The sequence below is a fragment of the Megascapheus bottae genome, chromosome 8 (assembly GCF_031878675.1).
Source record: "Megascapheus bottae isolate mThoBot1 chromosome 8, mThoBot2.hap1, whole genome shotgun sequence".
NCBI classification, from domain to species: Eukaryota; Metazoa; Chordata; class Mammalia; order Rodentia; family Geomyidae; genus Megascapheus; species Megascapheus bottae.
Window position 1 is genome coordinate 70055578 of NC_143516.1, and position 26771 is coordinate 70082348.

At 35.0% G+C, this 26771-nt stretch overlaps 1 protein-coding gene across 33 annotated transcripts in view; it reads right to left on the reverse strand.

Annotated features, from left to right (window-relative positions):
- Positions 1 to 26771, reverse strand: part of Rims1 (regulating synaptic membrane exocytosis 1) — a 492115-nt gene that overhangs the window by 115245 nt on the left and 350099 nt on the right. For 14 of the 33 annotated variants that reach the window (XM_090338562.1, XM_090338560.1, XM_090338558.1 and 11 more), the window contains 4 exons: positions 26256 to 26318; positions 21598 to 21687; positions 15089 to 15172; positions 411 to 482 (listed from right to left, as the gene is read on the reverse strand). The exons of 3 other annotated variants lie outside the window; for them this stretch is intronic. In XM_090338562.1, coding sequence (XP_090194688.1) covers positions 411 to 482; positions 15089 to 15172; positions 21598 to 21687; positions 26256 to 26318 — 309 coding nt within the window. The remainder of the gene's footprint in view (positions 1 to 410; positions 483 to 15088; positions 15173 to 21597; positions 21688 to 26255; positions 26319 to 26771) is intronic. 16 more of the 33 variants (XM_090338582.1, XM_090338568.1, XM_090338567.1 and 13 more) reach the window with 7 other exon arrangements.

Here is a 26771-nt window from a genome sequence, read left to right on the forward strand (position 1 = left end):
CATGCAATATTAGTTCCTAAAATATATATTGAAACTACTATTGATTTAATCCTTATGAGTCATCCCAATGACAAAGAAGAGAAAATTGTAAGTCCTCTTTAAACTTAATATGTAGTTAGAACAATGGAACCGATAACAATGATAGAGACGCACTGTACTCATAAATTGACATGCTGAATTGAAACCCCTTTGTACCATTAAAATAATAAAAATAATATAATAATTTAATATTTAATGGCTTCCTGCCACATTCTTTAATAACAATATTCCCACACACCAGCAGAACTGTTTACATGAACATCTTTGAACATCACAAAGTGGAATTAAGAACAGGTCATGTCAAATGAGAGTGTGAGTTCCCTTGAGGGGCCTAAGAAAACAAGAGGGCAGACAGTACACGCCACGCCTACCTTTCCGCCTCAGAGCCAGTGCCTTTCCTAGTCTGTTTTGGGATGCTAGATCTTTCAGACTTTCTGGAGTGCCTGTGAAATGAAATGTTAAATACAAAATATCTGATGAATAAAACTACAGTAACATCATACAGCGATTTCAAACATGACACATGAAAAATGGCAACCAGCTTATCTAAGTGGTCAGTCCATAGTTTTCAAAATTAACAAAAAAATGAAATAAAATAAAACATTCAAATTAAATATACAAAGTGCTGCAAGGCAGACACAAGTTGCCAAGTGGAGACATAAACAATGGATAGTGCATTTGTCTAAACAAGTATATTTACAGATTGAAGTGACATGGGACTCTGCTGGGCAACTTTGCCTCCGTGCTGAGAACATAAATAGGATGGCAAAATAGAATGATGGTCAATGTGAAGATAATGCAAAGGCAATGGCGTAAGTACTGAAAGACCACATGGAGTAGAGTCAATTTTACTTTCAAAGGCGGAAACTTGGTGTTATACAGGTTTATTTTTCCACTACAAAATATTATGAAGGCAAGAGAAGAAACATGTCACAATACAAAATGATGATGTAAATATATGTACTTACATCAACAACATCATTTTTTTAAACCATAAGAAAGAAGCCTTCATAATGATAAACCATTTTATTGTAGATTACATTTTGTACTGGGTCTTGTGTTTTGAACTCCAGGCCTGAGATTATTTTTGCTCAAGATTAGTGCTCTACCACTTCAGTAACTGTTCCACTTCAGACTTTCAGTGGCTGATTTGAGATAAGAGTCTCCTGGAGGCCTAGGAGTATGGCCTAGTGGTTGAGTGCTTGCCTCGCATGCACGAAGCCATGGGTTCAGTTTCTCAATACCACATATACAGAAAAAGCCAGAAGTGGTATTGTGACTCGAGTGGTAGAGTGCTACCCTTGAGAAATACCAAGGACAGTGCCCAGGCCCTGAGTTCATGCCCAGAACTGGAAAAAAAAAAAGGTTCACATGGAATTTCCTGCCTGGGCTAGCTTTGAAGGGTGATCTTCAGTTCTCAGCCTTCTGATTAGCAAGGATTACAGTCATAAGCCACTGGTCAAGACTTTCAGATGCCATTGTAGGAACCTAATCTCATGTTATAAAACAGAAAAGGTCTCCAATTTATTTTGCTTTGTTATTCTTTTCAGTGGCTTGATTTTGTTTCGTGTGTGTATGTGTGCTCTACTACTTTTTTTTTGAAATCTGAAATACATCTTCACATTGCAATATAACAATATACATAATATTACAGCTTTATATCTCAGGTGCAAAGTACAATGTTATAAGATATGTATCTTGTGAAAGTGGAATATACTCATCACACATAAAACTACTGTATATTTGAAATAAATCATTCTAAATATGGTAGTCTAGAGATCCATACTTTAAAAACAATTTAAGAAACCGTAGAAATGTGTATTTTAGGACTTCCCTCTGAATCTCTACAATTTATGCATATTTTCTCTCCTGATTGTCCTCTATCCAACAATATTGAGACAAATATGTTTATTAGTTAATAAATATATTAATTAAAAGCCCAATATTATGCCAGGGCCTGCTTCACATCAGAAATCAATATCAGTATCAGTTGTCTTAGGCCTGTAATCCAAGATACTCAGGAGGCTGATATTTGAAGATCCTGGTTCAAATCCAGACTGGGCAGGAAAGCTGGTTAGATTTTTATCTACAAATAATCACCTTAATCAAAACAGTGAAATGATAGTGCCCAGGCTCTGAGTTCAACCCCCCGCCCTGTGCCAAATTTAAAAAAAAGACAAGTAAGAGTATAAGACGAAAGATCCTGAGTTAAATCTGAGTACTGTTTAAGCCTGAGTACCAGCAAAATGAAGGAGGAGAGAGGAGAAAGAATAGGAAGGAAGGAAGAAGAAAAAGGAGGAGGAAGAAGAATGCAGGAGGGCATTTTACTAGTAGAAGACAAAAATTAAACAACAAAAATGATTTCATACAAGTACATTACATAGTGCAAAAGGTGATCAATCCAAACAACAAAAAGTAACCAGGGCAACAAATATGTATGGGGTTGAGATGCAGGGGAGAGAGGGTTAAGGTCATGACAATTTCATTGTAGTTCATTTAGTAGTGTCACTGAAGAAAAAGAGATGGCCGAGTTCAGCAAAATTTAAGTGAGGAGAGTTAGCCATGTGTATTTCTAAGGACAGAATGTTCCCAGCAAAGATACAGCATGTGAGTTAGCACAGGCAGGTATGTACCTAGTGTGTTTAAGGAATTATGAGACGGCCAGCATGGCACAAGTTGAGAGAGCTGAATGGGATCAGAAGATCCTGGAGGACAGGGAAGAGAGGAGATGCAGAATATGGTGAGACTTCCTACAAACTTCAGGCTGGGCACCGCAAAACACCCCAGGCATCTTTTAGAACTTACCTGCTTTTCTTCCTAACTTAAGTAATTTCTATGTTTCCAGACTCAACTGAGATGTCACTTCCTCTGTATCATCTGACAGCCTACTTCCTTTATCTCCTAAAAGGTCATGGCTTCATATACAGCACTGAATATGATAGTGATGACAATGGAAGCCTTATCTAACCTTCATGAGGACTTCTGTCTGTGCTAGGAGGACATCTTGGACTTGGTTTAGCTCATCCACTCCATTCAATACAAAGAAGATAGTACAGTTTGTCCTTTTTCTGAGTATGGAAACTGATGAAAGGATGATATTGAGCAAGTATATTATTACTCACAAACTGATATGCTGAGTTGATGCCACTTTGTATGACTACTTAAAGATAAAATAAAATTGAAATAAAAATAAGGAGATTGAAACTTGGAGAGCTAAAGTTTTTTCTTGAACTCATATACTCATATACTCTGTCAAGCCAGAGGTGAGCTGAGTCTTGAGTTTCAAGGCTGTATAGCATTAGATCTTTAATATGAATAAAATGTAGTAGCCATGAATTCTAGAGGCAAATTGAATATAACATGATCTCTGTTTCCAGCTAGCCGCATGATTTCATGCAAGTTACTTAATCTTGCTGTGCCTCATTTTTCCCCCCTACAGGCTCTGTAGAATAAGACCTCCAACCCACACGTTCACTGATTGTAAATGCTTCACTGTTACTTAGTATTTATATTCTAGTATTTGCATTTTTGTATGGCTAGATAGAATCTGGGTTTGTTAGCAGTTTCAGTGTTACTTAGAATCAGCAAGTCATGTTATAAAAGTATTTTTTATTTTTTTACTCAAATACTTGTACACAGGGATTTCCTTTTAACATGTCAGTTTGTTTCAGTTTGTGACTACAGTGCATTCTGGACAATGAAATCCTTTTCATCATTCTCTATCTCTTAAAACTCCACTCATGTCTTGATCCCCAAGACATGAGAAGGGGTATCAATGTATGTGAAGTAATGTACCTTCTATCTGGCGAATGTAATGTAACCCTTCTATTAATTACAATAAAAATATATGAAAAACTCCACTCATAAAATTATCCTGAAATGTTAATATTACATAGTTGATCATGTACAGTCACTTATTTCTCCATAAGGGTCTACAACTCATAGTCAATTTTACTTAACTGGGTGACAGATTTTTCTTGAAAAGTTTATACATCTTCACCTCTTATTTTTATTTTAAACTTTCCAGGCAAGATATACTTATTTTTTCTCTATAGATGTCATGAGAACTTAATTCTACTAAAGTATTTCTAAAGGTTTAGATGTGGCTCAAGTGGTAGAACTCCAACCTTCAGCAAAAGAGCCTTGTAAGAGGGGAGACCCTGATGGGTTCATGCTCCAGTACTAACACACACACACACACTCACACACACACACACACACACACTTAAGATTTCTACATTATCTTGCATGATTGTTATTCTTAATTTACTGTGTTATTTCTCTTCTGGTTTTTTTTGCCCCTCTGGTTAATCTCATGTTGTTACTGTATCTGACTTTGTTACCAGATATATTGTATATATGTTTATTTGTTTGTTTGAAATAAGGAAGGGAAGGGGGAAAAACAAGATGATTGGGAGGGAAATGGGGACAAAAACATGAGAAGGGATATCAATGTGTGAGAAGTAATGCACCTATTACTTGATGAATGTAACTGTAACCCCTCTATACATTATCCTGACAATAAAATTAAAAAAAAGATTTCTACAAAAACAATGTCTCTATTTTTCTTGCAACTTCTTAAAGTTATTTTTAAACTACTTCTTCTAACCATTTAATTCTCCAATAGAACTAATCTCACACTTACTATAATAATTCAGAACAAAGAAGAAATTGAAAACTTGTACAACTGAAAATTGTAGAATTTCAAGAAACATTAGTATTCAGTTAGTCCATCTACAATGTTAGCTGAATTTGAGCACGAATAAAGAAAGAGTCCAAAAAAAGTTATATGATCCATTGTGGTGAAGAATGCCTGTAATCTGCACTGCTCCGGAAAAAGAAAAAAAGAGGATGGTGGACTGAGGTTCACACGGGCAAGAGTTTGAAAAATTATCTAAAAAACAAGCTAAATGGAGTTGTGTACACATGTAATCCCAAATAATTTGGAAACAGGAGTAGAAATATTTTACTAGGATGTCAGCTTGGGAAAAGCATGAGATTCTATCTGAAAATCAAAGAGAAAAACAAACAAAAAGCAGAAGGACAAGGGAAGTGATAAGAGTGATAATTGCCTAGCATTTAGCTCTGAATTGAAGTTATAATTCCATCAAGAAACAAAAGTGGACTTTGTTGAGTAGCAGTAGCTCACTTCTGTAAACCTAGCTAGTCAAGAGGCAGAAATATGGGGATTTTGATTCAAAACTGACCCAGGTATAATATCTTTATCTCCCAATTAGTTGCCAAAAAACAAGAGTTGTGGCTCAAGTAATAAAGCCTTTAGCAGCAAATCTCAGGAACAGAACCAAGGCCCAGAGTTCAAGCCCCAAGACCAGTACAAAAAAACTTAACATAAAATATGAGACCTTAATGCTTACTGATAAGCATACAAAGTCCTATGACTTCCTTAGGCACAAATGTAATCACTTAACCAAATGTATGATGATCATTTTATTAATAAAATGAAATGAGAATAATGCCAGAAAATGGAGATTTTTCTAATGAAGCGTAGCCTAAATATTGTTTTAAAGTTTCATTTTCTATCAAGTGTGAACATTTCAAAACTGTACCATTCCAAACAAAGATAAGTATTAAAACCATTTTATGTGTTACTTCTTTTCTCCTCAATAACCAGTTTCAGTTAGGTAAGTTTTCAGAAGATAATGCAAAGTTTTCTAAACTTATCACAGTACTATTGGAGTATGATAATATTATACTATATTACTATATATACTATATTATATTATATATATGTTACCATGTTAAAGTAATAATATTATTTAAGTCTGTTTCATTAAAACATTTCACTTAAAAAAACAATATTTTGCTTTGCCAAAATGTAATAAAAATAGACCACACAATGTTTTCACTGAATTAGAATGATAAAACCCTAAGAATATAGGTGCATGTATGCTGGGTGATTAAATGGCTCATTTTGTGTTAATGTTGAATGTAAATTTCTCTCATTTAATTTCTAATAGGTTTGGGAATAAAGAAATAATTGGAAGTAATGGCCATAATCGGAGAAGACAGAGAGAGACATGCGTTGCAGCTACATTTACCTTCCTGCTGCTATTACTGATATTTGAATAATGAACTCATCACTGAGCAGACTCACTGAGCATAGGAATAGCATCCCATTCATACAATAAAAATATTTTTGAATGTACAGATAATAAACAATGTTCTAAATAAATGATAACAGTTGGGCTCATTCCTATGGTCCTAGTTACTCAGTAGGCTGAGATCTAAGGACCAAGGTTCAAAGCCAGGATGAATACGAAAGAGTCTGTGAGAGGCTTATCTCCAATTAACAAACAAAAACCAGAAGTGGAAATGTGGATCACATGGTAGAGCACCAACCTTGAATGAAAAATCCAAAAGAGAGCTCCCAGTTCTGAGTTCAGGCCTCAATCCAGGTGAGAGAGAGAGAGAGAGAGAGAGAGAGAGAGAGAGAGAGAGAGAGAGAGAGAGAGAGAGAGAGAGAGAGACAGACAGACAGACAGACAGACAGACACAGAGAGAGAGACAGACAGAGAGAGAGAGACAGAGACAGACAGACAGACAGAGACAGAGACAGAGACAGACAGAGAGAGAGGGAGGGAAGGAGGTAGGGAGGGAAAGAGGGAGGGGGAGAGGGGGAGGGAGAGGGGGAGGGAGAGAGAGTCAGAGAGACACACAGAGACAGACAGAGAGACAGGGAGACAGACAGAGAGACAGGGAGACAGACAGAGAGACAGAGAGAGCTAGAGACAGAGACACAGAGAGAGTCAAAGAGACAGAGAGAGATAAAAAGAAAAAACACAGGGAGACAGAGACACAGAGAAAGAAGCAAAGAGAAATGCAAATAATTTTAAAGCACTTCTACAATAGGTTGGCTTATATGGGACAACTGCCATGAATTTTGGAGTCATTTGTTTATTTCATAAATATTTCCAATGGAGAAAGATTAATGTGAAAACCTAACCACATGATGTGAAAACCTAACCACGTGATGCTACCATGTAACAAGCATATAAGGCACTATACATTTAATTACATATAAGTGAAATTAAAGACTCAAGATTTAATATTAAACTGTGTTTAATTGGGTTTATTAAGTTTAATAATCTAAGTAAAATCTCCCCAAATAGTTTTATCATAAACAACTTCTAGTATTTGAGTCAAAGAACATTAAATTGTATCCTCAAAATTTAATCCTAGCTAGTTAAGATAGCTAGAGGACTGTGGTTCAATGACAGTATGGACAAAAAAGTCATGAGACCCCACCTCCAAAAAACGAACCAAAACCAGGGTTGTGGGTGTGGTTCATGTAGTAGAGTGCCAGGCAAACCATTGGAAGCCCTGAATTCAAGCTGAGGTACCCCCAAAAGCAAAAACAATTAAAGCGAACAGGAACACTGATGAAAAAAAACATCTGAATCTTACTTTTGGAGACATTAACTTCACATACTAAAACTAAAGTGAAATCCTCAATCAAAACACCCTTGTATGACTATTTTAAAAATTATATAAAATATTACTATGGCTTTGTAATAGTTTGAAATTTAGATTTGATATTCCTCCAACACTGTTCTTCTTGCTAAGGATTGCTTTTGCTATTGGGGTCTTTGTTTTTTCCATATGAGTTCTTAGGTTACATTCTCTGTTTCATTCAAGAATGTTGTTGGGATTTTGATGGATATTGCATTGAATATGTAAATTGCTTTGGGCAATATTGCCATTTTCAATGTCAACTCTTCCAATCCAGGAGCATGCAAGGTCTTTCTATATACTTAAATCTTCAATTTTGTTTTTCAAATTTTTAAAGTTTTTGCAATAGAGGTCATTCCTTCACATCTTTGTTTAAGTTAAATCCTAGGAATCTTTTTTTGAGATTATTCCTGATTTGAATCTGGATCTTCTTATAATTGACAAACAGAAAAGCTACTGAAGAGCAATGGAACAGAAGACCTAGAAATGAATCCACAGACCTATTGCCATCTAATATTTGATAAGGAAGCCAAAAACATAGACTGGAAGAAGGACAATCTCTTCAAGGAATAGTGCTGGCAGAATAGGCTATCCACATGCAGAAAACTGAAATGAGATCTTTATATATCACCTTGCACCGGAATCAATCCTATGCTTCCATCAAAAGCATAAGGAAATGGAAAGACTTGGAAAAAATTATACTGTGAAGTAAGCCAAACCCAAAGAAACATAAGCTGCCTTATTTCCCTCATTTTCAATAGAGTATGTCTATAAATCTGCAAGTACCACCCAATGGATAGTACAAGATAATAATTATACTTAGACATGATTAATTTAACAGCAACCTAAACAGTCACACAATGAGATCAAAGGAGGAAATTCTTAGGAGATGATCACAAGGGCTCAATAGCTATATGCATAGGACATATAAAACAATGCTTACTGAAATGAACTCCAAGAAATGGAAGCAAAAGGTCTTGAATTGTTGTTTAAGATTCTTTCCTGCCTCTCTTTCTTCCTTTGTTTTATTCTCCTGTGCATCAGTTTTTTTCAATTTTTAAATATATTTTATTGTAATTAATAGAAGGGTTACATTATATTGGCCATAAAGAAGGTTCATTACTTAACAAATATTGCTACCTCTTCTTATGTTTTTGTCCCCATTTCTCTCCCCTCATCTTGTTTTTCCCCCTTCTCTATCCTATTTCAAATACACATATATACAATATACCAGATAACAAAGTAAGATAATGTAACAATATGAGATCACCCACAGACAACAAAAGAGATGAGAAATAACTTGGTACATTGAAAACAATAATCACATATTATATGGCTCTTGTTTCTATATCCTGGAGGTCCTTTCATTTAGCCTCATTCTACATGGCCTTATGTATCTAGGTTTTGCCCTATTGTAAGCCTCTGCTAGGAGAGTCCCAGGTTTATACTAATTATGACAAATGAGGGAAACCATTGAGCCTATGTTCCTTTGAGTCTGGCATACTTCACTTAACATATTTTCTAAGTCTTTCCTTTTCCTTACAAATTGGGTGATGTCATTCTTTCTAATGGCAGCATAGAATTCCATTGTGTATAAATACCACATCTTGTTGATCTACTCATCAACTGAGGGGCATCTGGGTTGGTTCCATATCTTTGCTATGGTAAATCGTGCTGCAATGAACATCGTTGTGCTAGTGGATTTAGTATGCCCTTGTTTCTGGATGATTGGGTAAATGCCAAGTAGTAGAATTGCTGGGTCATAGGGGAGGTCTATGTTTAGTTTCTTTTCGATTTTTTTTTTTTGCCTATCCTGAGCTTGAACTAAGGGCCTGAGCACTGTCCTTGGATTTTCTCAAGGCTAGAGCTCTACTACTTGAGCCTCAACACCACTTTCGACTTTTTTCTATGTATATGGTAATGAGGAATTGAACCCAGGTCTTCATGCATGCTAGGCAAGCACTCTACCACTAGGCCAAACTCCCGGCCCTATGTTTAGTTTTTTGAGGAACTACCGTATTGCTTTCCATAGTGGTTGAACGAGTTTGCACTCCCACCAACAGTGTAGTAGTGAACCCTCCTGGCCACATCCCCTCCAGCATCTGATGTTATTAGATTTCTTGATAATGGCCATTCTAACTGGAGTAAGGTGGTATCTCAGAGTTGTTTTGATTTTCATTTTTTTTTCAGCTTGAAAAACATCAATTTATTTCATCTCAAGTAGCGATTTTAATTTTTTACAGAATCTATTCCTCTTACTAGACTTTTGCTTGATGCACACTTATGATAAGAGATCAGAGGCAGCCACGGCCAAGGGCAGTTTGGATTTGGTTTATATAAATATAGATATTTTTTTGCCAGTCCTGGGCTTAAGCTCAGGGCCTGAGCACTGTCCTTGGATTTTCTCAAGGCTAGAGCTCTACCACTTGAGCCTCAGCACCACTTCCTGCTTTTTTCTATGTATGTGGTACCGAGGAATTGAACCTGGGTCTTCATACATGCTAGGCAAGCACTCTATCACTCGGCCAAACTCCCAGTCCCTAAGTATATTTTTTTATTAAAGAATTTATTAACATTGATTTTTACATTTCAAATGACATGTTTAAGAAACAAGTATTCAAGAAGGGAATCTCTATATACAATCACTAGCGCTTAGTTTTTAGGACATAATTAAAATTAGTCTAAGGGTTTGTATATCATAGAAACATAACATGTGAAAGGGTATCAATGTATGTGAATTAATGCACCTTCTATCTGGCAAATATCATGTAACCCTTTTATTAATTACAATAAAAAATTTAAAAAAGAAACATATTAATCTATGTAATAAAATATTATGTCTATAGAGTCAAAGGTTTTTATGTCTATGTAGTTGTGTTTGTATTTCCAATACCATGTCCATAGCATTGGGTATGCAAATACTGAGTCCTCACTCTTGTACTGTTTGGATCTAATAGACACATATTCAGGATACCATGCGCCTTTTGTTCCTTTAGTCTTGTCTCACTCAATATGATTCGCTCTAGATTCATCCATTTCCCTGCAAGTGCCATTATTTTATCTTGTCTGTTGGCTATGCAGAATTCCATTGTATGTATATATATATATACACCACATTTTCTGTATCCATTCAACTGCAGTATGGCATCTGGATTTCTTCCATCGCCTGGCTATTGTGAATACTCTGCTCCAGTTTTTAACTTCTATAACTTTTGTCGTGTGTGTGTGTGTGTGTGTGTGTGTGTGTGTGTGTACTTATTTATTTATCTGGTTTGGGGAGGGAAAGGGGGAGCACAGAAACAGTGGGACAAAAGCTGAACCAATTCAGCAATGAAAGCTATTAGATACTATGTTGGACTAAATTGTACTCTGTTGGAAACAACTACAGAACTTGGGGTAGAGGAGGAAGTCAGGAAGAGAAAAACTGGTTGAGAATGAGACAGAAGAGTGACAATGTTCAAAAGGAAATATTCTCTCATTACCCAATTTATGTACCTGTAAATTCTCTGTATCATCTTTATGAGAAAATTTATTTTTTAAGAAAAGAATAGGAAAAACAACTCAAAAATCTCAAAAATTAATAAGAATGCTTCATTTACAAAAATAGTTGAACTAGATAATTATAACATAAACTACCCTTTCATACCTCAGCGGATACCACCAAAGTTAGACACTTGGTAATTCAAAGTTATAGGCATTGTTTTGTGAATGGCTATTCACAGACTAGCCATTTAGAAAGTATTTGGTTAATGTTTTAGCCATTGGTTGATGTATTCATTTGGTAAATTTCAAGTTATAAGTGGACTTAAGTTTTATAAAGATTCTCAGAAGTATATACACATAGGTTAATGCCATTATGATGTTAAGAAACCCTAACATTTTAATATTAAAACTGCAATAAACTTTCACACTCTGATAATCAGAAATATTCCTCTGGGAAGCTAGTACTGTATACTTTTTCTCTTTTTTTGTTATCAAATATCAATTGTGCAAAGAAGCTTCATTGAGTTATTCCATCCAGTCATCTAATGTACTTTAAATATCCCCTTCAATTACTGTGTGTGTGTGTGTGTGTGTGTGTGTGTGTGTGTGTGTGTGTGTATTGGTACTGAGGATTAAACTCAGTGCCTGGGCACTCAATCTAACACTTGTGCCACAACTCCACGTCGGTCTTTTGATAGTTAACTGAAGGTAAGGGGCTTGTGGAATTTCCTGCCTGGGTTGGCTTCAAACCACATCCTCAGATCTAAGTTTCCTAAATAACTAGGATTATAACAATGAACCACCAGCACCCAGTCAATGAGTGCATTTTTATTATTTCTTAGAAGTAGTTTCCAGAAAAAATATTCTTATATGTAAACCTATATAATTTGATACTTTGCAAAGTATCAAGAATGTTACTGTTGAGCCCAGCACAAGCAGCACAAGCCTGTAATCCTAAACCTGGTTATTTAGGGGTTTTAGATCTTAGGATCATGGTTCAAATCCACAGAGGCCTATCTCCAATTAACTACCAATAAAGGTGGAAGTGGAGCTGTGGCTCAAGAGATAGAGCTCTATCTTTAAGCAAAAAAAGCCCAAGGACAGGGACAGACAGCACTCAGGCCCTGAGTTTAAGCTCCAGAACCATCATACACACACACACACACACACACACACACACACACACACACACACGCAAACACACACACACATTTACTACTGAAATTAATTTATGCTAGAATATTATGAGTTGTGTACATGCATGTCTGAGCAAATGCGTGCATATATTTATGCTGTGGAAAAAGAACTAAATGCTTTTTGACTTATTTCAACTTGCTGGTGAACCCTGCTGATGAGCAATCAATTACTTTTCATATGATTGAAAACAATCAATAAGGGCACTGAGGACAACCCTGTCCTGATTATGGAAACTGTCCCAAATTTGAACACACTGTGTTTTTCTCACTTCCAGTGTCCTAGGACCAAGGGCACCGGTTCCCAAGTCCTAAAAAATATTCACTCTACCCATCCTGATGCTCAGTAGAGACTACTGAGTGAGTGAAAAGAACAGGTACAGTGCGTGTAGTCACTAAGCTTTTTCAAGTGGATGATGTGTCTACCTACAAATTAGCCATTAATATTTTCTCATTTAGATGGGCAACTTTTATTCTTACTGATGAATGAAAGTTTACTGTCTATTATTTTCTTTTCTCTATAGAAATAAACTAGTATCAAGCTACTTAAGATGTATTATTTTCTGGTTTAATGTAGGATTTATTTACAAATAAGTCATTATAAAAACAGTGTATACACAAAATTCTGTATTTATTACATACATGAAACACAGATTATTCTGATTATTACCTAGCAAATATATTACCTAGAATATATATGTACATAAATAGAATATATTTGTAGTTAATAATCAGCATAAACCTTATCAATATGTATTTATAATTAACAATATAATGAATTCATATACCATTAGGTGAAGCTAATGACATCTTATGTATACTAAAAATTGAAACTATTATCAATTTCTATATTGTTCAATGAAAGCTCAGATAAACTTAGGCTTTCATTCATTGTATTGTTTTGTTTGAGAAGACATTCAAAGACTTCTCTGAATTACCTTTCCTAAAGATAAGTTGTAAGATTCCTTATCATCAGGACCTTGCCATTACTAAATCAGTTTTTATCAGCCATTGGACACTGTATATAGTAAATATTAATATCAATGCAGACAAATTATTTAATTTCCACAGTGATGTTCTATTCTTATTTGAAATGACTTTACCCTTGCAATAAATTTTAGACTGGAGTTTTCTCTAATTCTTCTAATCCTAGAAATCCTACTCTATAAGGAATTTTGTTGCAGAAGGAATTTGGAATTCCAAATACCTAAGACATGATTAGCTGGGAGTTTAGCCTAGTGGTAGACTGCTTGTTTAGCATGCACAAAGACCCGGGTTCGATTCCTCACTACCACATCCATAGAAAAAAGCCAGAAGTGGTGCTGAGGTTCAAGTGGTAGAGCTCCAGCCTTGAAAAACCTAAGGACAGTGCTCAGGCCCTGAGCTCAAGCCCAGGACTAGCAAAAAAAGACAAGATTAATATTTTATTCGTAAAAGATGTTCAAAAGCTTGAAGTGTGTTGTCTTTTCAAACATTAAGAAATGGCATTATTTTTAATGATGAAGTTTAGTTTTTCTTTCAAGTTAAAATCCTAGAGTTATCCTGATTATGTACAGAGAGACAATTCTATCACTCTTCCCCAGGCTACAATTATGGTCAAAAATAAAGAGCTGGCCAGGCACTGGTTTCTCACGCATACATACTCAGGCTAAGATCTGAGGGTCAAGGTTCAAAGCTAGCCTCAGCAGGAAAGTTTGTGAGACTTTTAGCTCCAATAACCATCAGAAAAGCGAGAAGAGGAACTATGGCTCAAACGGTCAAATGCTGATCTTGAGCAAACCAACTGAGAGACAGTGCTTAGTCCTTAAGTTCAAGCTCCAGGACTGGTACAGAGAAAACAAGCCAAAAAGAAACTTCATGCTTATACAATGAGTTACCATGTACCTGGCTATTCTCTTTCAGAGATAATGCATCTATTTTTTCTCTCACTAGGCTTTTATGCTCAAGACAGGCACTCAACCACTTGAGCCACAGGGGGACTTCTGGATTTTAATGCTGATTCACCAGAAAGAAGAATCTCTCAGTTCTGTCTGCCCAGACTGGCTTGGAACCACAATCCTCAGATCTCAGTCTCTTGAGTAGCTAGGATTATAAGTGTGAGCCAGCAGCAACCACTGTGTGTTAGGATTTCTGCTGATGAATGCATCTCCGACACACCAACGACACTTCAAACGTTTTGTGACCACACAGACAAAAAAAAATATTCTAAGGACTCTGCATGAAAAACATGCAATAAAATGGGAGAATTCCATTACTAAAAACTAAGAATAGTAAAGCTCTGGAGCATAGATGTCATGACCCGTCTTAGAGCTTCGTATGAAGCAAGTTCAAAGCACTGAAGCTGTTCTCTACAACGCACCTTGTTGAATGTACCTAGCCCATATTGGCTTTCAACACACAGTATCTGTAATGTATGTAATAATCAAGTGCTCTACATTAGACCATTTTTAACCCCAAAGCTTAAACTGTACCAAGAAAACAGACTTACATAGCAGTAAAGGTAATTGAGATAAAGCTATCAACAGATATAACCAATCTACCCTGACAGATTTTTTGATATACTTTAAAGCACTTGAGAATTTTTGTTTAACGGACTGCAATCAAGAAACCATGTGATAAATACACGTCTGGAAATTCAAACCACTGAAGTGAATGCTCTAAGAAAACTTTTCACTGATCTTGACTCTATTGATCTTCAACAACACCAGTTTCTATGCTGCTTTCCTTTCGGTAAATATTCTGAGGTGCTTTAAAAGAGTTAGGAGAAATTCCTTGCAGAGCTCCATATTTCACTCTGGTTCCTGGAAGAGAGAATGTTTTAACCACCATTCCTTTGGAACATCTTTCACTTGGTGTCCTACGAGTCTCTAAAAGCCACTTGTCCATCAGGAGGTGACTAGTACCTGTCATTCTCCGGAGACGCATGCTGGATTTGAATCCTGGGGCTAGGAGGTCGTCTCCTATCTAGGGAAGGGGACCATCTACCCCTGTTTGCCCAGTGAACAAGACAGGAAAAAACAGGACATTTAGTAACTTCTAAAATAAATACATGGAACACCAGGACTGGAATTAAGCCTCAGAAAGGCAAAGTGTTCAATTGTGCTTTCCGATTGAATCTTTCATTTTTTCTAATTTAGAAACACAATTTATAATATGTAGGAAATTTATGCTTAGAACTTTACAAATGGGTAGAGAAAATATGTATGATACTGTCATGAATCTATGAAATATTTTTTAAAAGATACTTGGTTGTACATGTCCAACATCAATGTGAATATAACTCATTTTAATGCTTAAAAATTTCACTTCATTCTTTCTTTGTTTGGTGTCTGTATCGAGTTTTGAACTCAGGATCTTGCGTTCTTCCTTGGCTTTTTCTGTTCCAGGCTGGTTATCTACGACTTGAGTAGCTCAAGCTACACAGGTCCACCTATAGCATTTTCTGGTCAACAGAAGAGTCTCATTGTTTTTTCTGCCCAGGATGGCCTTGAACCACTATCCTTAGATCTTAACCTCCTGATCTGCTAGGATTATAGGTGTGAGCAATCACACCATGAGGAATTTCAATTCTGTTTAAAAACAACAACTTTAATAAACCGCAAATATATATGTGATAACAGGTTCTGAAATTACTGGTTGCCAGATGAGAGGTATACATATAATAACAAGCAGGCTAGAGCTAGAGGATACAGGAATGTTCTTGAAGTTTAAATTTTATAATTAGTGAAGAAACTAGTTGGGCCATTATAGTAATAAAAGTATCTTGTCCTTTCATCAGAACTTGCCTTGTTGGATTTATTAGATCGTCTGAAGAAAATCAAGGATTGTCTAGATGTGACAGGCTATTTGGAGAAATCCTTTTAGCAACATTCATTTAGTCACTTAGAGAAGGACAAAGAACACAATATGGGCTGAGCTTCAAAGAGGTCATGAAGGAATTAAAAGACAAGCAATAATAAAATTTGTGAAAAAGAAAGAAAAAGATGTGGCAAGCACTTGTTGGCATGTTAGATGTGTACTAAATTACAAACATTTTTCAAATAACTTTACATTTTTTAATTGTCTGGAATCATTTAAATAATTGTCCAGCCTAATCTAAATCCTTAAAAATGTTTCAAGTTACTGGCATGGTTCCATGGATAAAACATTTTTATGATAACAAACATTACAAAACCCAACTGGTAATGTGTTTTTGGCTATGTAAATACTTTTCTGATGCAAATTGAAAACTCAGAAACAGAGGTAATATTTTGCAGTAAAGGAATGATTTCAACTTGAGAAGATTACGAGTAACTTTGCTTCCTGAAGCAAAACTCCAGTCCTTGTATTTAACATAAAGTAAAGATAAAAATAAACAAAACACTGTAATTATGAAGCATACAGTGAACTTTATGAAGGAGAAAGGTGTACAAATTGAGAAACAAGCAACTGTGAAGGCAAGCTATTAAAAAAGCTTATATTTAGCATACATATATCTTTATACTCAGTCCTTCTGAATATGCTGATAGACAGTATCAATATAAAAACACAATTTTTTCACACAATATTCTAGCTAGGATGAGAGCAGGATAAATTCACATGTACTTTCTCTAAAACTAAATGTCATTCTTTCTTCTTTCCATTTCTTTGAGTTCATTTAAAAATATTATTTTATATAATCATATGAATATAGCTAGTGAACCTTTGCATTCTACTCCTATGAATAACTTCCTTTGGTCTTATTGTCTGAATGTCTAGAGACCTGTATATGTCAAGTTTTAACTCACAGATTTGTGAGCTTCACATTCAAAAGCATAGTCTATATGCTTTTACAATGTGTAACTCTCCTATCACATAGAGGGGCTAAATTGAGATTTTTATCTCTTTATTTGCATCCATTTATTTGTTTTCATTTAGTGTGTGTGTGTGTGTGTGTGTGTGTGTGTGTGTGTGTTGGTATCAGGGCTTGAAGTAGGGTCTAGGTTCTGTCTTTAGCTTCTTCTCAAGGCTGATGGGCTTTGGCTTGAGCTAACTTTGAACCTCAATCTCAGCTCTCTGGAGTAGCAAGGTTTACAGGCAGAAGCCATCAGCACCTCCACTTTACTGAGAAATATGCAAAGGTTCAACTTCTCTACTTTCATGTCCTAACTTAAAAATCAAGGTATTTCAATCAGGACATTGAACTCCACTAGTCTTTTGATTTCTTTTTCATACCAACACACTTGCATAATTTGTACTACTTCAAAATTAAGTACATTACTAAATTAGTATTTAAATATTAATTTTTAAATTTATTAATAAGGAAACATGGTTGTTGGAAGGAAGGATTTCGTGTGTATGTGTGTGTGTGTGTGTGTGTGTGTCCGTGTGTGGTGGTCCTACAGCTTGACTTCAAGGCCCGAGTGCTGTTCCTGAGCTGTTTTGCTCGTTTAGTGCTCTACAACTTGAACCATAGATCAATTCCTGCTTTTATAGTGGTTAATTGGAGATAAGAGTCTCACAGATTTTCCTGCCATGACTGGCTTTGAACTGCTATTCTCAGATATCCACCTCCTGATCAGCTAGGATTTCAGGCATGGGCTTGAAATACTTAAATGCATAGTAATCACAGAAGACTATGAACGTAGTAGGACAATGCTGATAAATGATGGGATTGGAAAGAATGAGAATTCACAAGCCATTGTGTAATTTACAACATAGTTAAATGCTGCTTTCTTCTCTAGCACTGATAAATCTTAGAGTGAATTTGTGCTTAACTATATAATAAATGACATGCAGGAACATATCCACATCTGTTGGTGGTATATAATTTTTGGTAGAACATGCCCAAGTACCCTAATTATTTCTAAAAGCAACTACACAGATAAAATAATCATTCTATAAATGGCATGAATCAAAAACATTTCTTAGAAACCAAATCAAATGAGATTACGGGTTATGCAAATATATTTTTTCTTTCTATTCCTTTGTTCACATTAGACATCCAAAAACATGTCCCTCCCACATATTTTAAATAATATTTCACTTATTTCAATTAACATAGATACTTATACCCTGAAATAAGGTTTATGGTATGTATTTCAATTCAGTTTATAGTTCTTCATGTTCTACATGATACAGGGTACAAGGTAAATTACCTAAGACAATCTATTGTAAATAAATCCCAAATTTCTTGACTTAAAAAGCTGATTTATGGGGCCGGGACTTTGGCCTAATGGTAGAGTGCTTGCGCAGCATGCATGAAGGGCCAGGTTCAATTCCTCGGCACTACATGCATAAAAAAAGCTGGAAGTAGTGCTGTGGCTCAAGTGGTAGAGCTCTAGCCTTGAGAAAAGTCCAAGGACAATGTTCAAGCCCCACTATGGGAGTAATTGACTTAAGTTATGGTCATTTGTAACTAAGCAAATTTCCTATTCATGTAATCATTAGAAAATAAAATAGAAGAGCTTGTACACTTAAGAAGTATTTTATTAATATTTCTGTGTGAATAATTACAGTGAAAATTCAAAACCATTCTATTAACCTTGAATAAACAACCTAATAAAGTATATAAAGTGCACTGAGGGACTCCTAGATTCTTTGGGAAAAATGAACACATTTTTAATTCTTTTCATTTTTTTTGAATTATCAGTAAAATCAGATACTGATACTATCTTGACAGCCTCCTCCCTGTGGTAATACAAAACAATTTGCTGTAAACATTATTTAGGATGGTCTAACTACATGCAAATATTAGAAAAATATATCAGAATTGTCAAATCATTGACTCATCACACAGGATTTCACAAAGCTCTGGAAGTAATGTTGTCTAAAGAATAGGAAATTGTACCTACAATGGCAGCCAGTTAGCCAAGAGAAGAGGCCAGCAGTTCAAGGTCAGTCCTGGAACATGGTCAGGAATATGTTTCCTCAAAAATAAGTTGGGTGTCCAGGAGTGTGGGCTAGGGATAGAGTGCTTGCCTAGCAGGCACAAAACCCTGGGTTAGATTCCTGGGTACCATATACACAGAAAAAGCTGGAAGTGGTGCGGTGACTCAAGTGGTAGATCACTAGCCTTGAAGAAAGCTCAAAAACAGTGCCCAAGCCCTGAGGTCAAGCCCCAGGATTAGCAAAAAATAATAATAATAAGTGTGACATCATGTCAAATACCTACAGTCCCAATATCTTTGGAGACAAAGGTGGGAGGATCACAGTCCAAGGTAAACCCAAGGAGAATCTCAAGAGCCTATTTGAAAAATATTATAAGTATTAGAGACATTGCTCCTACCAAGCACAAGGCCCTAAGTTCAAAACCCTGGCACTAAATATAATTCTAAAAAGGTATTTTGTAAGATATTTTGTCGGTTCTTCACCGTTTTATTTACTATACGAATATTAGAAATTAATATAACCATCCTTGACTGACCACACAAATGAATCAGTCCCCTAGCCTCTCACTTCCTTCCCTCTACATATCTTGACAGAGAGCTCATAGGAACTTTCCATTGATTCCAGCCACCATTTTTTTTATTCTACTCTGATTTTTCTCAGCTTTGCTTAAGCATGTGTTCAAAAGGGACTTTAGAGACCCCATCTTCAAAACTACTAAGTATCGACCTGTAACCTACTTGAGGAAAACTTACCTCCCTTTATTTTCTTCTTATCAACAAACTCATCTCAATAAATTAAGGATCACTGATAATGCCAATCTATACGTCCTTGATTTTTTTAAATACAAAACAGTTTTGTCCAATGTATATAGTGAATAAAGTTTTCCATGCATTTTTCTTCCTATAGTAGAGGTGTATATGCTCATTTGACCTGGATAGTCATGTGTACAATAATTATGGATAGCTTTCTTATATCAGCTGACATAAGTGAATCATGTAATTTGAGATATTCACAGATTTGTGAACTCTAGCTTCAAATAAGCATGCTAAAGCGGCTATTCCATCAAAACACTTGTGTCACTCAACAGTAACAAGAATGGCTAGTTCCAGGTAGGAAGAGCAAAATAATTTTAAATATACTCAGGACGTGTGACTTAGTAGCCATAAAGGAATACAAGTTATCATACCAGTAGTTTTTATTATTATAATAGCGAAATGTTCATACAATAACATTTTAATACAATTGTTTATAAGAACTAAAACTTTCAAAATTTAGGGCTCCGGGTCTTGTCTAGCATGCTTGAGGCCATAGTTCAAATCTTTGTGCCACATACACAAAAACCACTTTTTAACATAGCAACTAGACAACTGGAAGATACATGTGTAGCTCAAGTTGTTTTTCTTTTCTCTTCTTTTTTCACTTTCTTTCTTCTTCCCTTCCCTCCTTCCCTCCTTTTCTTCCTTCCTCTAGTTTTCCCTCCCTCCCTCTCTCCCTCCCTTCCTTCCTTCCTTCCTTCCTCCGGAGTTCCCTTGTTTTTTTGTTTTGTTTGTTTGTTTGTTTTGTTTTGTTTTCCCCCAAGGCCAGTGCTATACTATTTGAGCTCCACCATTTCCTGCTTTTTTAAGAAAAAAAAATCTCAAATTTACTGGTTAATTGGATCTAAATTTCTTATAAACTTTTCTGCTCTAGCTAGCTAGATATTCAGATCACAGCCTCCTGAGTAGCTAGGGTTCCAGGTGTAATAATTTGTGCAGAAGCAGTCTGCAAATTCCTCTGAATGACTGAATGAGTTCTAATTTTAAAAAAGTGGATGGTTTTTTATCATCAGTAAACACTGAGTTAACTGGAAAGTTCAGACACAATGCAAAATTTAAATGCTTACAATTAGAAAACATTGCAAAACGTTATCAAATAATCCATATGAATTAAAGTCAGATTTATCAAACAGCCATTTAAAATTTTTCAGCAAAATTTATGAGGGTATATATTTTATGTATTCATTCTTGTAAGGCCCCAAGAAATCTCTGCTTATCACATCTTTTTTTGTCAAAATGAATTTAATACGGAACATCTTTAACAAAAAAAGATGGATTAGAAAGTGGCTATAGATACCCAAGATAACACATTGTCTAAATGCAATTCCTATTATTAGTTTATGAATGATTGTTGTCAGGTGTATAAATACTACTTATCAGTACAACTAATAAGGAGGTTATCCTCTCCTGCAGGAAATTCACTAGAACTTACAGTATTATCAGCATACTGAAGGTTCCCTGAGTAGTAAATTAAAGGACTGAACAGCAACAGAAGAGGGAAAGCAGCAGCCAGAAGCGATTATAAATTACATCAACCCATTTGTAACATTTTTCGAGCTATGTGCATGGCAACTCTGGATGCATCACATGCACATATCTCAAAATACATGTAAATCAAGGCAGAGAAAATGTAGACAATTAGCCAAGTGAACATGAATGGATAACACTGCAAGACTCACATGAAACAAAATGATCAACAAAATCACTAGTACAAATGATAAGAAATTCAGAAAGTCTTTATTTGATACCTTTCTCGTTCTGGTGAATGCAAACTAGTATCTGGTCTCAAGCAGTTAGTGCTAGCACTCCTAGCCCTGTCAAGTGAGGGCTGTAGTTCACTAGTGCCAGTGCATTGCATCCAGTGGTAGAAAGAAAGACAAAGAAAACAAAGAAAGGAAGACCATGTTAGAGAGTAAAGCATAAAATAATGATTTATTTACATAAAAGTAGAATCACGGTGATTCAATTCAGAAGAGTATGAGAGAGTTGACAGGATGACAAGTGTAAAATTTTGTTTAGAAGATGGAGCTAAACAAATATTATGCTTGTACTGCTTTGCATAATTTCTTTCAAAGGATCTCAGACTGAAATATGACAAATCACATCTACTTATATGAAAAACAAACAAACAAACACAAACTAGGTACAGGAAATAAAACAAAATGCCTAAAAATTCATTACCAAGAACAATGCTACACCAAAACAAAATGAAGGACATCAGAGATGAAATAATTGTACAGCTCAACTGTTTTGGTCCACAACACCAGACAAGGGAAGAGGAAGATAACATTTCTGGTGTTCTTACCTAACCAATATTTCATCAGTAAATTTCAGTATTCTTGTGTTAAAGCATTCATGATGAAAGAGAATGTTCTGTCTAGTCACTGATTTGCTCTTAGCATGTGCAGGCAGAATTGAGCTTCACAAATTAAAACCATACACAAATAAAACAAAATTAATTTCCATGATTAAAATCAACAAGTACAACAACAAATAAATGACAAACAACTGGAATTGAGACATTTGAGTGAGATTTCTTTTAGAGAATTAGGTCTATAGGAAGTTTTATAGCAAAGGCAAAAGTTGGGTGTTAATTTAAAGTCTCTCTGTGCAATGAATTTCTAAAGAAAAATGTATATTAATTGTCCAGTTTTGGTAGGCAGAGGGGTTTGGGATTCGTTTATAATGGGATCACAATGTGGCTCTTACCTGTAGACATCCCAGTGAGAGCCGTTCTGTAATAAAGGCATCGTGGGTGGTAATGATTTACATTGTTTAATAAGATGTCTGCAATGTGGCAATAAAAACACGTAGGACACAGAAAAATACATGTGAAGCAAATTTCACTAGCATAGTAAAAATCTAAAAAAACCTAGAAAGCTAGGTGGATAGATCTTTGAACAGTCACAATAGTTGTTTGAATGTAGGATTAGAATAAAATATAAAATATGCAATCACAGATTTCATAATGCTCAATACCTTAATTAAAAATATTAAATGCCTTAATTAAAAATACATGCTAAGCAGATTCTGTGAATGTTAAAATTGAATGCTTAAATCTGTGGCTTAATAGCTAGCTTCTTTTATAGAACCAAACACATATGGATAAGTACAAATCAATAGTTTGGGTAATTTGAGAGATAAAGTATGACTGAATAAACTTTGGAAATCCAAAGAATTGATGAGTTTGGTCATGGGATTTAATTAATATAATGAGAGAAAGAACAAAAGGATCTCAAAGTGATGGCTTAAAAATAAGTTTTTTTTTTTTATTTATCAGCTGTGGCTCCATATCAATCATGGTAAAACTTACCATCACAGACAGGAAACTAGGCCTAATCAGTTAATTTCTTGATAATTTAATAAAATTTTACAATGATAACTGTTAATTATGAAAATCCATCATCTACTATAGTTTATATTGAAGCACAGAATGTAGGGAAGAGAATCTGCATTTATCAAGATATGCAGAGTATCTAGTGTGATCATTTCAATGCTCAAATCAAGGACAATTCCTTAAAGCAAGAATATAAAAATGTACCCTAGTTCCACTGGAAATACAAGTTGAGGGAAACATTTTAATGAACAGATTGAGACTGTTTTCTAGAAACTTCTTTGCAACCCCTATCCTTGGGAAAATAAGTAACAACTTGCTGTAAAATTTCCTGAAAAATGATTTTTCAGGAATACTCCAACAGAGATCCACATAACATGAGAAGCACAGGGGAAAGTATAAACTGAATATCTAAATTTGCATGAGTACTCTAGTGAAACATTGTCTATAAACAATGTGTCTATAAACAAAAGCCGGATCAAGACTCTAACTCTGTTTTCACAACTATAAAATAGCTGATGTACTACTCAATAGAGTGCTATGTGGATTAAATGGGATAATATGCACAATATAGCCACAAAAAAGATAGCTACAGTATTTTCAGTACCACTTTGTGAGAAATAATGCATGAAAAATGTATTTCATAGTGAACAGTTTGGTACAAGTAGGCTAAATAATATGAAACCTGTGCCTTTAGTACTTTAGATTTCTTTAATAGTCATAGCAGGGAAGACTTTAGTTTGTAGAATTTTCAGTCTACTTAACTCAAAATTATTTTTGGTGCTAGAACATCTCAAAAGCTAGTTATTTGGAAAATATGAAGTAGATTTGATATTGACCCTTTACTGTGATTTGATAAAATTAAACTTTGAGTTTTTTCCTCATGTATAAAATGGAGAAAATAACAGTCATAATATACTATGCTCAGAAAACTAAGATAAGGTACACTAAATGCTAATACTATATTTGGTACTCAATAACAGTTTTACATAGATTTACTGGAAGGTAGGGAGCCCTCATATTTTAATTTTATTTTTGCTTATTGTTCACACTTAAAAATTCAAAGTAAACATGCAATGAAATATTTTTAAAGCTTTGGAGAATATTTAGCTATAAAAGCTACATTGAGGGCTGGGAATTTGGCCCAGTGGTAGGAGTGCTTGCCTAGCATGTACGAAGACCTGGGTTCGATTCCTCGGTACCACATACATAGAAAAAAACTGGAAGTGGTTCTGTGCCTCAAGTGGTAGAGCTCTAGCCTCGAGAAAGCCCAAGGACAGTGCTCAGGCCCTGAGTTCATTCCCCATGACTGGCAAAAAAAATCTACATTGATAATAAATTTCTGAAATTTATTTGAAACCAAGTTAATTATTTATATATCTATATATGCTTATTTATGCTTGCATATTTAATTATTCAAATACTGCTGGAAACTTTTTATAAATGCATTAATAACAGATGTGGAAAACACTGTATACACATGAAAATCCATGTATTTGAATTTATGTTTTCAGTCATTACAGAAACCAAAATGAATGAGAAGTATTTGAAAACTAAGGGCTAAAAGGCAGTTGTTACATTTATGGACAGTTGTACTAAAAATGCATTTGGCACTCAAAAATAAGTGGGACAATTAGTTATAAAAATATCAAGAAGGAGATGGAAAAAGAAAATACTAAGAGACACATATGGCTCTACCTTTAATTAGTTCTTCTTTCAATTCCAATCTTTCTGTTGTTGTTGTTGTTGTTGAATGATCATTCCCAGGGATTGATCTGTATTAGCTGTATATGCAACTATTAACAGTATGACTAGTAATGAAATATACATGATTACTGCATGAATCAGGACATGATTTTGTGAGCCAAAAATGAATGGATTTCAGAATTATTAGTAAAATGTCCACATTCAGAGTAAGACTATATAAAATGATGCCTTCCAAATACTGGTACAAAATAAGGACATGGAAAAACTAATTGATCTACTTTATTTAGACTACTGATGTATAGCCTAGAAATATACATTGGATGCCAGGTACACACAGGTACCTTAATAAATGCAAAGTATATGTGCCTGTGCATGTATGGCTGTGTGTCTATTTTGTTTGTAGTCCCATCTAAAACAGTAAGTAAAAACATTCAGAATTACTAAACAATGTCCATTGACAAAGTGATTGCCTAGAAGAAAGGCTAATGATAATCTAAAACAGTATGGCTTCAGAACTGAATGAATTTTTCAGCATTTTTAATGTATGTTTTCATCTATTGGTTATTATTTCATTGTCTTTTTTCCCTGTGGTGACCCAATAAACATTGTAGTAGAGATCCCTAAGGTAATTTTAGAGTTGCAAAATGAATATTCTGAAAAAAATGGTCTTTAGATATACAATTCAAAATCTAATAAGACTGTCATTAGAGCTTTAAGCTCTAATTTTGAGGAGACCATTACAGCCTTTTTCTCTAATCTGAAAAAGGCATATTCACTCACATGTTTAAGGGAAATTTTGTAATGAGTTAAGAAGTTAAAAGGTCTAACATACTTAAACAAGAAGGAGGCTGAAGCTCTCGCACTAAAAATGCATTGGTAACATTTTTATAAAAAGCAAACAACATATGAATAACATAACAGCAAATTCCAAAAGGAAAAATAAATTACAATAAAAGACTAAAAGTGAAATTACAGTCATGAAAATTGTAAGACTGCCATGCACAGACCAGAACTGGTGACTAGACAGATGATACATGTGCAGAGGGTGCAGAAAGTGCTCAGATTGAGTGTCTGGAACTGTAATTACAGATACCTGGTGCCTGGGTTTTCTGGATGTGAAAATAGTTTCACACAGGCTCACCAGCAGGTTTTGAATTTTGAACTATGAATAGCCAAGTAGTGTATCTGGATGAGAACTGAAATATATTCAGAAACTTTTTCATCACTTCCATATAAGGTAAAACAATTTTTGAATACTCGGTGAATTTCTACTTGTCATAATACTACTGAGGAAAAGACGGAAGAATAGGAGAATGGAAAGAGAGTCATCACACACAGTCACCATTACCAAATCCCTGTAATTACCTGGTAGTGTGTAGGCATTCTGCACTTCGTCCTCGTTTTGCTCTGGGCAGCATAAGAAGCTCACTGCACAGACAGGATGGGTGGTGAGTGAAACAGATAAATTATGAGGCATTAAATGATATGGATTATGCCGATGGTATGCCAATGGAAACATGAAAAGGGAAGAAACCAGATTGTCTGCACTAGCATACTTGCTTGAGAGGTTAAAGAAAAATAAATAAATAAATAAGTAAATAAATAAACAAACATGACAGCATTTAAAAAGTTTAAACAATAAAGTACACACATTGGGGCTGAGGTCTTAGGTATGGTTGTTGATCTGCTAGTGTGTTTTAAAATCATTTTGTAGAACATAAACTCAAAATAAAATTAAGCTTTCCTAGTAAGGTAATAAGGAATGTTTTCAAGGATAATAATTTGAATATTTAAACAAAATATGTTCAGCCTTTCTAATATTAACTGGAACTCTGAAAGATTTTTCTACCTTTATAAGCAAATTAATTTGTGATAATTGTC